At 37.2% G+C, this 16,940-nt stretch overlaps 1 protein-coding gene across 1 annotated transcript in view; it reads right to left on the reverse strand.

The window, feature by feature from the left end:
* Positions 1 to 8,756, reverse strand: part of Atp6v0d2 (ATPase H+ transporting V0 subunit d2) — a 46,394-nt gene extending 37,638 nt beyond the window's left edge. The window contains exon 1 of the mRNA XM_047560922.1: positions 8,489 to 8,756. Coding sequence (XP_047416878.1) covers positions 8,489 to 8,618 — 130 coding nt within the window. The 5' untranslated portion in view covers positions 8,619 to 8,756. The remainder of the gene's footprint in view (positions 1 to 8,488) is intronic.
* Between the last annotated feature and the right edge of the window lie 8,184 nt (positions 8,757 to 16,940).

Raw genomic sequence — 16,940 nt, forward strand, 5'->3', positions numbered from 1 at the left:
GGAGGGTGGATCTGTCATTAGACTCCATGTGATTCTTGAGTGACTGAGATACACAGTATGAGCCATTCTTCCTTGGCACTTCAAGTAGATTTTGCATTGAAAATGCTCTTTTATTTGCTCAATTATCTAATTAATGAACTCACTTAAATACAATTATGCTTTTTTTTTCATGCCTTGTTTGGTTTTTATTTTGGCAGTTCAGATTTTTTAAGTAATTTGACAGTTTGCATTCTCAGCACCAAGGAATATTTGCCAACAGAAGTGACACAAATGGTATTTCTTTCAAAACCACGATATTTTGCTCGTTGACATATGTTTCTTCTAAGCTAAGTAACTTTCAAACCTTTCAGTTGCCAGAGAGATGCTGAAGTTTAATGTCTCCAGTGTTTCAGGCTCTGTAGGAATTGTGGAATCAGGAGTCAGGGGAGAGGCAAGTAGAAGAGAAGGCACCCTCTTCCCAGCTCCAAAGTGATCCAAGGGACCCTCACATGTGGATTCTGAGGAAATCTTAAGATCTGAAATGTTTGCTCTGAGATAATGACAGACTGCCAAGAATATCAATAGTGGTCACAGATTTGTAGTTTTCAAAATTGGTTGACTTAATTTTTTCCCCTGCATTTCCCTAAATGCTTATCTAAGTAGGGATGTCAGTAGTAAGATTTTATGGTCAAATAAGTTTGGAATAAACAGGCTTCCTTACTGCAGGAATTGAAAGATTGTAAATATATGCGTGCCTGCATGCTTGTACATGGGTAGAATGTAAAATCGGGTCTTCCAAGAGTTGTAGTCACCTAGTTAAGGGAACTATCTGAGATCACTTTTACTCAGGATACTAAGGCAGGACAATTGCAAGTTTGAGATCAGCCTTGGTAACTAAGCCAGATCCTGTCTAAAAAAAAAAAAAAAAAATTTAAAAAGGGCTGGTAACAGAACTCAGTGGTACAACCTCCTTGGTCCTTCTCCATAAAATGACAAAAAAGTGAGTTGTCTGACCTTCCACTCTCCAGGTAGGTTATGCCAAGGAAGCATCTTAGAGGTACCTGTCCAGGATGCTGTCATCAAGTGGTCTCCTGTCCATATCCGCCTCCCACTGGTGCTGACTTAAGGAAGTTAACTTTTGTTTTTCTTTTCTTTTCTACCACTGAGTTGTAGCCCCAGCCGTTTTTTGTTTTTTTTTTTAAAGTTGTAGATGGACACAATACCTTAATTTAATTTATTTATTTATATGTGGTGCTGAGAATCAAGTGCCTCACACACGCCAGGCAAGTGCTCTAACTCCAGCATCACTACCAGCCCTGCCCACAGCCTTTTATATATCTTATTATGTGATAGGGTCTTGCTAAATTGCCCAGACTGACCTAGAACTTGCCTCCCAAGTGAGGCCTCCTGTCTCAGCCTCCCAAGTAGCTGGGATTACAGGCCTATGCCACTGCACACTGACCTTTCTGAATTCTGTTTCCTTATCTACAAAATGGACATAGAGGGCTGGGGATATAGCTCGGTGGTAGGATACTTGCCTAACATGCTCAAAGTTCTGAACTTGATCTCCAGAACCACACATACACAAAGGATACAGAGTATAAAATCTATGCTTTCAGGTTATAGCACAGATTAAAATAAGTAAAATGACAGCCCTTCTTTAATCCCCAGCTCCAAAGAGTAATAGTAACAATAATAATGCTATAGGTAAGTGAAGAGCCAGGACATAGAGGCCACTGCAAAATATTAATTTTTTTCTTCTCACATGTACCCATTCACTTTCAAAATATTTTGATTCAATTGGCTTAAAGCTTTGATTTTTATTCTTTAAATCAGAAATTTTCCAACCAATGTATTGGATTCTACCATCAAATCTAATTATTACTCAGACTTTTAATAAATATGTCAAGATCTATAAAACCAGACATGTGTTCCTCCACTTTTACTAATCTATTGCTATTCATACAGTGTGGAAACTTCGAAGTCTTCTTTAGTGTTTATTATGCCAAATCCCCTGCATTTCTTCTCTGATTTCCAGTCTTTATTTTCTGGTTTAGAATGACCACCTGACCTAGATTATTATTTAGCTCTTAGATCTTCCCAGGCTTGTTTCCCCTCATCTGTTTCTAGTCTCAAGTTTAATCTTTCTTAAGAATTGTTTTGATCCTTTAATGGTCTTACAAAGAGTTTAGAGCCACGTAAAATTTTAGGTAAATTATGGATGACATTCCCTCAACCTCAAAGGTATTTAGGTAGTGAATAGTGTTAATTGTTCTTTACATCCACGGCACCTAATGAAACTGTTGTCACATAGTTGTGCCTCAAATCTTTGGTTTAATTTGTGATTGAAACCTGGAGAGGCAGGAGTATAGGGTTCAAAGTTGGTGACAGTCAACAGGTACTACATGTTCCATGCTTAAGATAAATGGCAGGAACAGAAATACGGTGTTAAAGTTTAAGTTGGAGATGATTAAAAGAAAAAGCACTACATGATTTATGCTTAAGGTCAACGGTAGGAAGGCCTCTCCAACTACTCCATTGTTCAAGACAAACAGCAAGAAAACATCAAACCAATGCAAACGGGTGGGACCACAACTCCTTGACCCATAGTAACTGTGACCCTCATTTAAATGCATTTCCATGTTAACAGATACAGCCATAGGGGATCTAAATGTTTTAGACATGCTTTCACCATGTACAAAATGGGGCAGGTGCATCAAGAGACTCCAGCATTATCATGAATATTGCTATGCAACCTATAAGTATCCAAATTCCTGATCCACAACTTATAAATGCTCTTTGCTCTGACTTCCTTGTCACTCTGCCTGTGAAGTGGTCACTTTATTGCCTGGCCACTCTGTATATGGGGTAGCCACCTTGCTGTACTAATAAATGCCATAAATGATTCTTAATCCATACTTCATTAGATTTCCATCCTGCACAAGCTTAAGGATCCATTGTGCCAGTGACACTGGGACCAGTAGACCAGCAGTCTCAAAGCACCTCATTGGTTCAGTATTACCAGTGTTGAAACTCCTCAGTTTGATTCTTATTCCCAGAATGAGTATTTCCAAAAGTGATGCTCTCTGAAGAACCACTGAGAACAGAATTCTGGAGAATGGAATTAACTAGTCATATGCCAAATACCACTATTGAAGACCATGCAATGGAAAGAACCATTTCAGGAATTCCAGTGCCTAACAGGAAAGGATTCTTCTTGTACATGTACTACAATTCCCAGGAATACTTAAGATTGACAGTTTACAAAGCTTCTTCAGATATTTCTGTTCCTCCCCTGAACTGGGAGTTAAACCAGGAAGATACTATCTAAGTGTCAGACAAGAAAGCACCCATGCTAAAGTTTGAACAGCCTGCTTAATATCCCATGGCCAGGAGCTAGAAGAGCTTGACTTAAAAATTTTTTTTGTGGGGGTGGGGTACCAGGGATTGAACTCAGGGCACTCAACCACTGAGCCACATTCCCAACCCTACTTTGTATTTTATTTAGAGATAGGGTCTCACTGGGTTGCTTACTGCCTCCCTTTTGCTGAGACTGACTTTGAACTCTCGATCTTCCTGCTTCAGCCTCCAGAGCCAATGGAATTATAGGCGTGGACCACTGGAAAAGCTTGACTCAAGACCAAACATTTAGACATTTCTTCTTCTTCCTCCTCCTCCTCCCCCTCTCCTCCTTCTTTTTCTTCTTTTTTCTTTTCAGGAAAGGAGAGAAATAGAGAGAGAGGAGAGGGAGAGAAAGAAAGGAGAAGAGAAAGGGAGGTGAGAGAGCAAGAAAAGACAGAAGAAAGGGAGAAAGAAATATGGAGAGGAGAGAGGGAGAGAGACTGAGAGAGAAGAGAGAGACAGAAAGGAAGGAGGGGGAACATTTAGACATTTCTAATGTTCATTTTGAGATTCTTACTATGCAAAACATAGTCTTAAGCTACAAGAGGTAGGGGAGAGAAAAGTGTCAGGTGTATTTTCTGATCATAAGAAGCTTATGATAGGGCTGAGGATGTAGCTCAGTGGTAAAACACTTGTCTCCCCAACACCACAAAAACCAAAACAACAACAAAACTGGCTTACTGTGTAGGAGACAGAGGCCTTTACTTACTCATGAGCTAAGACTAACTTGGATAGTCTCTGGATCAAGAAAGACAACAGACAAGTATCCTGCCCCAGTGTGACATACCTATGCAAATATCACCAATGCTGTACAGCATTAGATTCATTGCAAGTAACAGTAAAGCACAAATTAAAGACCATCAGTTCTTTCTCACAGGGTTACAGCAGTATTAAAGGGTCAATAGAGGAACAGGCTTGAAGGAGACTTTAAAGGAGAATGAATGTTCTTCAGGCAAACCAGGTGGAGAATGGAATTTGTGATTGAAGGAAAAGCTTTAGAAAAGGCAGAGTGTTCTGAGGAACTGCTTGTGACTAGCCAGACCGCTGGAGGCTTTTAAGACAAGAGAGATGTTTCTCTTGCTTCATGGAAGCCATTTGTAGATGTATACATTTTCAATATAAAACAGAAAAAAATGAGTGCTATAATTACAGATAATGTCTAAGGAATCATGGAGAAGATTCTTTGAAATAAGTCTTCTTCACATATGTATTGTTTAAAAATAGGTAGTAGATATACATCACACACACACACACACACACACACACACACACAGGTACACAGTGAAAGTTCTATACTTGTCACCCACCCATCTACCAACCCCTGCCACCTAATTCTTTGCCCAAGTAACTCTATGTTTTTAATTTCTCTTGGATCCTTTCATACTTTCTCTGCATCTAGAAAACCATTTAGGACATATTTTTACGAATCCATCACCCTTTTCTATTCAAGAGTATCATTCCACCCCAGTTTCTTCCCATTGTTATTGCTATAGAATATTCATTATATGAATGTTACATAACTTATTTAACCAGTTCCCTACAGAGGAACATTTGATTTACTTCCATCTTGTTATTCCAAGCAGTGCCATATTGAGATCTGGTATAGCCATCATCTCACATGTGTGCATGTCTGTTTGTGGGACCTGAAATTCCTGAGGGGAATGTGTATGTATTTGGAATTTTAGAAGGTACCATCCAATTGTCCTCCTTAAGGATTTCTTAATTTTCTAGTATTTTCATTCTCCACTTTTAATGCAAGGACTGTTATCATATTCACCTTTACTTCCTTGACCCTAACTGGAAAATGCTGAATACATCATTGCTGAATTAATTCCTACCTAACAGCATAGTCAGAGAAGGACTGAAGGAAGGTCAAATCTCTTAGAAGGGAGGTAATTGTTAGATATAATAGGTTCCCTGCATTCCTTTTAAAAAAATGTGCAAAGAGGAATACAATAAAAACTCAATCCAGTTCTCTCCACATCCTGAGAGCCAGTTGACATGTTTACCATGTGTTTTAGAGAAAAAAAAAATATATAACTAATAAAGAAATTATTAGTTTTACCATCTTGTTTTTCTCCAAGAGAAAGGAATATTTACACGACAGTCCTATTTGTAATTAAAATCCTGATAAAAATAGGAGTGCTGACTTTAAAAAGAATACCAGCTTCTTTCTTTTGTACTTTGGAAAGACTGAGTCCCAGTGACTGGGTCAGGTCCCTCTGTTAGTCAGGGGCAGGCCTTGGAACAGATGATAATTTCTGACCACACTTGCTCCAATTACGCATGTGAACTAGTACATTTATGAATACTAAGGCTTTCCAAAGCTTTTCTGGACAATCTTTATCTCATAAGTTTACCTGAAGACTTATGTGTTCCTTAAAAGTAGTGCTAAGCCAGTTTGTTGCTATCTAAATGCTTTTAAATATTAGAGGACTTTAAAGCACTAACAGCAAATTCAATCTTTGCCAAGTTAGCTTTGTTTTTACAGAAAGCACCTGCTTCACCATGTAATACTGTAATTACACAGTTATTACCTTCTCTTCTTTATCCATAATTTGTACGGTACATAATTTCTGCAAACATAAACAGAATTCCTTAAGTCCTTAACATCTATTTCGAGAAATGCCCTTGACTGATCCTCAACTCTGAATCTAGCTCAGAAGGGCTGGGTCTCTCCAAGCAACAAATGCACTGCTTTTCAGTTATTTCCCGACATCCTGGAAAATAATCTGATAAAGCAATCCTTATTATTTTCTATTATCAAAATGGAGCTAATATCAGTTTAAACCAGATGCTCATGCATCTTCGATTCATACTCAGGAAGTAATGGTATTTTAGCGCAGAAAGAGACACAGATTATTTCTATCTTACATGGCCAACAACCTTAGGTTGGTCACAGCCATTCTAAATCTCAATGTCCTCAACTGTTAAGTGAGGACATGGATTCTTATTTAGATTCATTTATTTGTATATCTGCAGTACTGGGGATTGAACCCAGGGCCCTGCACTTGTTAGGCAAGTACTTTACCACTGAGCTACATCCCCAGCCCTAGATTTATTTTTTTTCAGCAGCCATAGTTACCCAATCATGGTTTGATGATTCATACTTAATATTTCCAGGAACCTCCAAATGTAGATTGGCACCCACACTCAAACAGAGTTGTGAAATGAATAATTGAAAAAAATATATATTACTGACAAGGTAGAAACCATGAGATATAAAGATGACAAAGCAATGTGTATATGGCAAGATTTCTTAACCAGGGTGCAGGGATGGGTCCATGATCTCCTGACATTGTATGGAAAACTGTATATGTGCCCATACATATTTATTTCTAAGAAGCATCATTCCTGAGGTCTCCAAAAGGTTCTGAAAGTGTTCTTTCTCTCCCAAATTGCAAATGAAGCTTCCAAATTCAGTTGAGTACCTATTTAGATGCTGAATCTGTTAACCTCATTCTTTAATTCTCTTTCTCTCTCAACAGAATATTTTGGTCAAAAGGGCCCACAGCAGAAAACACCGGGAATGACTTTTATATTCTTAATTTTCTTCTTTTTTCTTTAACCTTTTTATTTCCTAGAATTCTTTCTATGACTTTAGATATGGATTCCCCATGGTTTCTCTCTGAATTCTTTTGAGCAGGCAGGCCAGACCCTGTTTTGGGTATTGCAGAGATATTTTATGTGTTGGATACATTTAAATTTGCATTTCTTACCTCATTTAAAGGCTTGAGTGAAAATGAAACAGAACTTATTCAAATGACTTCTCTCAGATGCACTTATTCTGCTCTGTGTTCTTTAAGTTTGTCTAATTTATGCAGATTTTTCTATACATGATTAACATTCTCCAGTCACCAGACTCCTAATTTAATGTACTAAAGAGATTTAAGATTGGGATTGTATTGTAATTACTTATAACCAGCAGAATTAATTACCAACTGAAAGATTCTAGCTGTTTCCACAGCTAATGCAAGGACAGGGTGTATCTCAGTTTGGGTGTTTAACTCTGGCTTTAACTGGTCACAACCATAAACAAGTGACCTCAGTACTTTTCTGCTCTACCTGAAAAGCCTGCAAAGTCACCTTCAGAAGACTTCTCAGTTTATTTTTACCTGCTAATGCCTTTCCTAAAAGGCTTTATCCTTAGTGTTTAATGGCTTCTTCTAGAATAATCTGGGAGTTTTAAAGTGTTTTATGGACTCTACAAGTATGCTTCAAAATAAGCAAGTGAAGCTTGTTTTTAGTAATGAAAATACTACTACAGATATGGGATCTTTGGAAAGGTTTTGAAAAACATGTGGTTTAAGGTAATTTCCACCTACCTTGTTTCTCTCTATAACTCACCTAACTGGGCATCACCCATCACATGTTATAAATGAGGACTCAGAGGCACCCATGAGTACATGGCAGAGGTCACACCAGGACTTCCGAATCCAGGGCTGTGCCTACTGCTGATCTGATTTTTTTTTTTTCTCTTAAACTTCAGGCAAAACTCAAACTCTCAAACCATTACTGAGAAATTAGGTATGGGAAAAAGTCATCTAGACCAAAGATTTTAGCAATTATTTTTTCCCCATTGGTCCTCTGGCAAGTTGGTGAGGCCCTTTTCCAAATACTGTTTATAAATATGCAGAATGAAAACACATTGGATTAAAAATATTTTAAAATATAATTATCCAAATGTTTTTTAAGTAATAAATATAAGATGTTAAAAATCAAGCTTAAAGGACGAGTGTAATCTGTACTTTGGCTTCAAAAGAGAAAAAATATAAATGATATTTCAAAGTATCTGCAAGAATGTTAAATGGACATGAAAATATTTAATGTTTGTTGGTGACAAAGTCACAGGTGCTGCTTATACCAACCACCATGATTTGTAGTCTACGTTCATAATGAAAGGAAATGTTAAATTTCACTTAGAGAACACTGAAAATAGAGACCTATCTCTTTTTCCTCTTCCAAGTTCAAAAATACTCAAAACCTGGACTCCAGAAACAAGAACCTGCTCAGGAGGCAGGCCGTGGGATCATGGTCCCTTCTCCTTGCTTCCAGAGAGACTTCATTTCCACTTTTTCTTTTTAAAGGGCAAGAAGAGCACACTTACCTTCCAGGGTCTCACACTGGACCAGGTTGATATAGTCCTGCTGGGTCAGGAGGCTGGCTTTGCATCCCCGCACCAGGCCCTCCAGGTAGCCATGGTCCACATTGAAGTACAGTTCAGCGCTCTCAAGCATGGGGAAAGATCGCAGGGGATCAGGCTGTGCAACTCAGAGTCCTGGTCAGCCTCTGTAGACTTGCACCAGTCTGGAAAAAGTGCTGGTGGCACAATCTCTCAGCTGATAGTCAGGATGTTTGTGACTAGTTTCCTCCGGTTTCAGTGGCTTTCCACAAAGTATGCTCAGCCCTGTTTTTACAGCAACAGTGAGTGAGCCATATGACCCAAGAAACCCAGGGAGCAGATCTCTACTGGGAGGAGACTAGGACCTAAGGGGGAGAGGGAGGGGCTCAACTCTTCCCTCCCATAGCACCAGTCCCTGACCGCAATTGGAAGGCTTCAAACACCAAATGTTTTGTAAATATTTCCATACCATACAAGAGCTTTCAATTAGAAATTCCCTTCTTTTCTTTCTTTCTTTCTTTCTTTCTTCTTTCTTTCTTTCTTTCTTTCTTTCTTTCTTTCTTTCTTTCACCTATTAATATGAACCAAGAGAGGACTTTTTTCAAACTAAAAAAAAATTAACTATGTAAATAGATCAAATGTGATTCTTGTGAAGAATGGTTTGTAAAACAAATGTTACTAATGTTTAAAATTGCCAAGGGATGAATGCTTTTTACAGTCTAGGAAGCAGAGCCCTCTGATTCTGTAATAAATAATCCACTGCTTTGCAAAATTTGACTGTTTATAAGGCACTCTTCATTTTCTATTTTCCATCTGAACCGCCGATTATTTTGAGATGAGTATCTGTCCAGGTACTATTACTACTTAGAACACAATTAGGGAATCAGCTCTCAGAAACTGGGAGGCAGCTCAAAATACACAGGTGGTAATATAGTAGGTATTAAATGAAGCAGGAACTTAATTGTTGAGTTTAATGCTTCAAAAAGAAGAACTTGTTCTCCAAATATACTTAGCTCAAAACTTTTGTCAAATTCAAGCACTATTTGCATATATAGTGTTTCATATGAATTGTGTCACATCCTAAATTGGAGTTAAAGTGCCAGAAATTTTCTGGACTTTGTCTTCATATTTCCAAATTGTGTGGGAGAAGTAGAAAATAACCAGTGTAAATTCTGCTTTAGTTGCTGAAAACCACAGAGAATCCAATTTTTATTTACTCATTGCCCGACTTTGAAAGTACTCCCCAAATAGGAGAGACTCTTAATTATGTCATCATATCTCACTCTCCCCCAACTGTTCCACTATCCTCAAACATTCTGAGTATGTTTTATATTGAATCATATGAGCTTATTTATTATTTTTATAGGTCTACAAGTGGTCACACATCAGCTCTTTTCCATAGTTTGAATCAATGAAAACTTACAATGAAATTATAAAAATAAACTTCTCTTTTTCTAATAATTTTTTACTATTATTTATGCACTTGAGGTTATTGTGTCTATTGTAGATGTATGGCAGATATTTTACTGTATTTTTTTATAGTGCTGGGGATTGAACCTAGGGCCTCACACATGCTGGGCAAGTACTGAACTACACTCTGGGTTGAGATTCTATTATGGCGTGCTACCATGTATATCTTCTGCCCATCAGTGCAGGAGTGTTTACACCATGAAAATAGGCAAATTCAAAGAACTAGGGCTTGATTTCTCATTTGATTGATTGGTCAATCTCAAAAAAAAAATGATGGAGAAAATATTAATAAAGCAAATTAAACTTAAAAATGTATGAGTCGCAAGAAACTTAAAGATACATTCTTTCTGTATTTTAAATCTTTTATCTGAATCAGCAAAGAAGCCCCTCACATTATGAGGAACAAGTGAAGTTCTCACATTTTCCTTGCATTTTACTCTTTAACATACATAAAAATAGCCAACATTCACACGGGAATTAAGCTTGTCTGTCCACTGCAGCCATTGGTTGGTTATACATTCAAGAGATAAACAGCACCAACAAAATCAGTGAAATTGTGTTGTGAAAATCAATGAACTATATGGAATTTACAATAAAGAATATCATTTTATTGTTGTTTGTGAATTTGGTGATAAAAGATTCTTTTATATTAGTAAAATTTAAAATAAATATGCACACATATTTTTTGAGACCCAGATCTAAGAAGTACATAGATTGTTAGTTTAAGATCTCTTCAGTTTTGCTAGAAATAGTCCTACAGTCAACATTCTAAAAAACCAACGGAATTTTGTTATGTGTGTGCAAAATAGCTTTACAATTTTTCATAATTTTTAGACCAGGCACAGTGGTGCATTTCTGTAATCCTAGTGACTGGGTTGGCTGAGGCAGGAGGATTGTAAGTTCAAAGCCAGCCTCAGCAATTTAGGGGGGCCTAAGCAACTCAGAGAGAACTTCTCTCTAAATAAAATATAAAAAAGGGCTGGGGATGTGGCTCAGTGTTTAAGTGCTCCTGAATTCAATCCCCAGTATCAAAAAATTCCATATTTTTTACATTTATTTATTTACTTACTTATGAAATTAATAGTGATTGTGATGGGTTGACATATTTGACTTCATGGAACTGTTATAGCCCGGGCTATATGGCAATGACTAAATAGTCTCAATTTTACCTTGAGACTCCATGTTACGCAGGAAATGCTTCTCCCGTGGGAATGTCCCACCTCTGTACCCGTCAGAGTCATGCTTAGCATGACGTGTTTGGCAATGCAAAATGACGAAATGGTAATTCTTGTATAATGAAAAATTGTTCTCTTTTTGATTCCTAGTTTCCTAAACAATGTACCATGTTAACGGTGATGTCATCAGTGATTGTTTAGATGTTAGTAACCATTCTTTAGATTGTACCTAAGTTAGGTCATTTTGACCCACTTCCCCCTCTGCTAATAATTACAGATTCCATGATGTTAGTTTGTAATTTTGAATCATAGCAACAGACAATTGATGTATTGACTTATGGCATAAAACCCCCTGCAGCCCTATGGTTGGACTGTTCTCCCAATAGCCATTTTTGGGGGCATTGTGTGAGACAGTTAGCTTAATAAATACTCTCAAATTTGGACTTCTCAGTGGTATGCCCCATAACAGTGATCAGCTCTTTTATTTTCAACTTAAGTATGTTTTTCTTTTTTCTTTTCTTTCTTTCTTTCTTTTTCCTTTTTTTTTTTTTTGAGACAGGGTCTTCCTAAGTTGCCCAAGCTGGCCTTGAACTTGTGATCCTTCTGCCTTGGTCTTCTGATTAATGGTGTGTGTCCCTGCACCTGGTTAAGCTTTTCTTACAAAAATTTTATTTCATGTAAAGAGTCTGTCATTTACAAAATTATAGAAACTAGTATGATGAATATTCATCATTCACCTTCAAAAATGATGTACTTTTGACTAAACTTATTTCTTCTCTACCCTCTCCTGTACTGTATTATTTTGATAGATAAACCAGACACCACATATTTCTATCTGTAAATATTCAATATATGTCTCTTAATGATAAGGACTCTTTCAAAAACCACAACCATAACATCATTAAGATACGTGAAACTTAGCAATAGTTTCTTAATATTTTTATTAATCATCACATATATCAATGTTATATAACCATATTATTTTATGCAGCTGAAGCTTAATATATTAAATGTCCTTTTATATTTTGTATTCACTGTCATATATTACATTTATATGTAGGGACAAATTCCAGGATTATTTAAAACAACGAGACACCTATGTGCTCCACTTTTGTGAAATTGATGGATGAGGCAGGCAAAATGCTTTCCTTTCCCGTCACATTTTCCTTCAAATCTGGTAGAAGCAAAAATGTCTTATTCTCGCTGGAGGCCCTTGTCAAATATGGGATCAAGCTCATGAGAGATGAGAGGAAAACCAGACAATGACAAGATCTGGAGTTTTCTTATAAATAGGTCCTAATTCATTTCAGTATTTAAACTACCAGTGATGTTCAGGAAAGTGGGTATGGTGTGACAGGCATGAGCTTAAGTTACTTCCTGCCTCTGATCCCAGTGTTTTTGAGACCCAGATCACTTACCTCCTAGGTGGTTGTAAAGATCAAATGAGATAAAAATCTTTAAAATGCTTAGCACATGTGAGCATGTGTTCCAAGTACTTAATAAAGGAAGCATCTGCAGTGGCTTCTCTTCCTCCAGTTACTCACAAACTCTCACAATCTTAAACACTTAACACTGAATTGAGTTCTGTAAGGCTTCATCCATTTCTCTCTCTGAAGTGCTTAGCAGCAGGCCTTGTGGGAAAAAAATATTCAATTCCTGTTTGCTTTATTAACCAGACTTATAATATGATAGAAAATTGCTCCTACAGAACTTTTAATTTCATGTTTCTCTGGGTAACATTCCACTTGGTAACTGTATCTGAATGGTGGGGGTATTTTGTGATTTTGTAACATAATATACCTAGGTATGTAACTGTAGCTGTGTCTAGCCATAAAGGTTAGGTAGTGTTTATTGTGACTTTCTGTCAATTTAAAGAGCTCCCAGCAGTCATTAGCTTTACAGTCTCAGAGGATCGATTATTCTTCTAAGGAAAAGAGAGTATGGTGACTGTTACTCTGGGCACCAAAGTCTTCTGGTTGTGTGAGCTTTTCAAAGCACAGTGAGAGAGCAAAGGAGATCAAGGCTGCTGCCTGTGTACCATCCTCTGGATGTCTGCCTTGCAGTGAAGGCAGGTTGAGGCCTGGTTAAACGCTGAGTTAGTATCAGGTAGAGCCCTAATCACACTCAAACAGTCCCTGGGAACATCCTTAGAGGCAGGGTTTTGAGGGTTATGATTTGGATCTAGGATTGGCCCCTCAGAGCAGACCCAGGATGCAATCCATTATGAAAGTCAAAAGCCAAGTCAGAGTCCTTTTCTAACTCTATTAGCACCTATTTTTAGGTTTTAGATTTTTTTATTACAGAACATTTTGGATATATAAAAAAGGAAACATTACTATAATGAACTTTCAAGTATCCATCATTCAACTTCAAGAATTATTCATTGCATTAGGCAGCTTTTTGCTGTTGTGACCAAAATACCTAAAGAAAACAACTTAGAGGAGGAAATGTTTATTTTGGGCTTGAAGTTTCAGAGGTTCAGTCCATGGTTATCTGACTCCATTGTGCTGAACCTGAGGTGAGGCAGAACGTCATGGTAGAAGGGTGTGGCAGAGAAAAACTGTTTAACTTGTGGCAGCCAGGGACAAGATATAGTCCAAGGCCATGTGATCTACCTCCTCTAGCTATGCCCACTTGCCTACATTTACAGCCCTATAATCCATTCAAATTATTAGTCTACCAAATAGATCAATCCATTGGTGACATTATAGCTCTTATAATCCCATTTTTTCATTTCTGAATGTTGCTGCATTGCCTACACATGAGCTATTGCAGGGGACATTCCTAGATCCAAATCCTAACATCACTTATGGCCAAACTTGATTGGACCGTATCAGGGTTAAGCAAGTTTTTTTCTGTGTGGTGTCAAATAGTAAATATTTTAGGTACTGTGAGCCATACAGTCTTGTCAAAACTATTCAACTCTGTCATTGTAATAGGGAAACTGCTATAGTCCACATATAAATGAATGGGTCTGATTGTGTTCTAATAAAACTTTATTTACAAAAAAATGGAGTGACCAGATTTGACCTCAGGGTCACAATTTGTCAACCCCTGTTCTATAAATTTGCTTATTTCCTCCTACTTTCAGTTATTTTCAAGCACATCCAAAATATATTATTTTGTCCATAAATATTTCAGTAAATATCTCTAAAAGGTAAATATCCTTTTACAATGTGATTACAATTCTACCAGAATATTTAAAGTTTTCCTTAATATGATGAAAATCCAGTTAATGTTCAACTTTTCTCAGTTGCCTTATTATATTTATTTATTTGCAGTTATTTGTCTGAGTGAAGAGACACTACCAATGGTTTATATGTCTCTTCATTTTCTTATAGATAGGTCTTTCTTCCCCCTACCTCTGCCTTCTAAAAAACTGGGTCATATATCCTATAGAGTTTTCCAGAGTTTAAAATTAGCTGACTGTATCTTGTGTCATTTAATTTGTTGGGCTGTCCCCTGTAATTCTTATATATTGGTATTTGGATGTGGAGACTAGATCACTTTTATGTTAGAGTTTTTTGTTGTTGTTGTTGTTGCTTTTTTTCAAGAACACCCACAGCAGTACTGAGTACTTCATCAGGAGGCAGGGAACACCTGTCTCTCACATTTTTTTCTAAAAGCAGCCATTTATTCTCATTACCTAGATCCATAATTTCATTTGAAACAACAAAATGATTATATTTTATCATCCCTTCATCCTTTATTGGCTGCAGTACTTGTATAAGAAGAAAAATTTCAACATCAACTATTGTTTACTTTTTTTTTAACAGCGTTTGTAGGAAAAGCAGGATAGATGTGTAACCTGCTCCATTTATTTACCAGTTTTCACATAATGGGTTCCATACCATCCCTCAAAAGGGACTAATATATTTTTAACTAAAAATATTAAATTATATATTTAAACACAGTTCACAAGTTTGCTTATTTATTTTTTTCAGTACTGGGGATTAAACCCAGGGGTACTTTGCCACTGAGCTACATTCCCTGTCCTTTTTTATTTTTTAATTCTGAATCAATGTCTTGTTAACCTGTGAGGTTGGCCTGGAACTTGTGATCCTCTTGCTTCTGCCTCTGGAGTAGCTGGGATTAAAGGCATGTGCCACCACACCCAGCTAACATGTTCTTTTGCTATAACTCTAGTACTCGTTTTCTTTTCTTTTCTTTTTAATATTTTTGGTTGTAGATGGACACAATACCTTTATTTTATTCATTTATTTTTAGGTGGTGCTGAGGATTGAATTCAGTTCCTCACATATGCAAGGCAAGCACTTTACCGCTGAGCTACAATTACTGCCCAAACTCAAGTACTCTTTGATTACTTCCTTGCTTTCTAGAATGACAGGATGTTCTCTGCTCATTCTGTACAGTTTTTGCCGAGATCCAGAACCAGCTATTTCTTTGAGAAGTTTTGTTTGAACACATCAGTTTTTCCTCCCTTCCCCAGTTCTACTGATATGTAGTTGACAAAATTTGAATTTTGATAGATGTATACATTGTGAAATGTTTACTACAAATCATTTAACTAACCTATCACCTGACAGAGTTACCTTTTTAAGAGTGGCATAAATGTGTGTGGTGAGGACATTTAAGACCAACTCTCTTAACAAATTTCAAGTATCTATTATTGAAACTATAGTTACCATGCTGTACATTTGAGTCCTAGAACCAATTCATCTTAAAACTGAAAGTGTGTTCCTTTTGACTAACATCTCCCCATTCCCCACCTGCCCCAGTCCCTGGCACCTATCATTGTAATTCTCTGCTTCTAAAAGGTCAACTTTTTCAGATTCCACTGAAGTGAGATCAAATGGTGTTTGACTTCCCAAGTCCACAACTGTGTGTGTATTCATATGTGTGTGTGTGTGTGTGTGTGTGTGTGAATATGCGCGCGTGCACGCGCATATTCATACACACACACTCACACACATAGAAATACAGGAAATGAAATCAGTATCCCAAAAAGGTAACTACACTCCTATGTTTATTGCAGCAGCGTTCAGAATACCCAGGACGTGAAACAACCCAAGCATCCATCAACCAGTGAACAGATAAAGAATTGTGTGAGTGTGAAATATCATTCAGTCATAAAAAGAAGAAAACCTATGTTGCAACCACATAGATGAACCTAAAGAAGACTGCCGATCTTAATTCATGGTCAGAAAAAGGCAGAATCCCTGCAGTGTTGTGGGGACTGCCACTCCCTGGTGGCTAAGTTTACTACCAGGGTGGCAGATTTCCAGGAGCAGATGTGCTTCTACAGATGTGTGTGTGATTACCTTTCCTTAACTTTTCATCCACTACCTAAGATTTTCCTATCCAAGAACATGGGAGATCTTTCCATCTTCTAGGACTACCTAAGATTTTATTTCTTTCTTTTTAATAAATCTATTGTCTGCTTTTTAAAATTAGTTGTCGATGGACACAATACCTTTAATTTATGGATTTATTTTTATGTGGGGCTGAGGATTGAATCCAGTGCCTCACACGTGCTAGGCAAGCACTCTACCACTGAGCCACAACCTCAGCCCCATAAGATTTTCTAAAGAGAATATATCAAAACGAGACAAACTTCCCATGTCAGTCTAAGAAAAACATGCTGAAAAAGAATTAAAATTTAAAGTCCTGTGAACTTAATTCCTGAGTATGTTCTTTAGGAATCCTGATTTGATTAAAGTGGGTTAAAGTGACAAAAACCAGAAAGCATGTGACTGTCTTCACTGTGGGAACACTGCAGGCAAATCCAGATAGCTCCCTTGACAGCGATTCAGAATAGCTCGGGCATTACA

Source organism: Sciurus carolinensis, chromosome 1 (assembly GCF_902686445.1).
Source record: "Sciurus carolinensis chromosome 1, mSciCar1.2, whole genome shotgun sequence".
Lineage (NCBI taxonomy): Eukaryota > Metazoa > Chordata > Mammalia > Rodentia > Sciuridae > Sciurus > Sciurus carolinensis.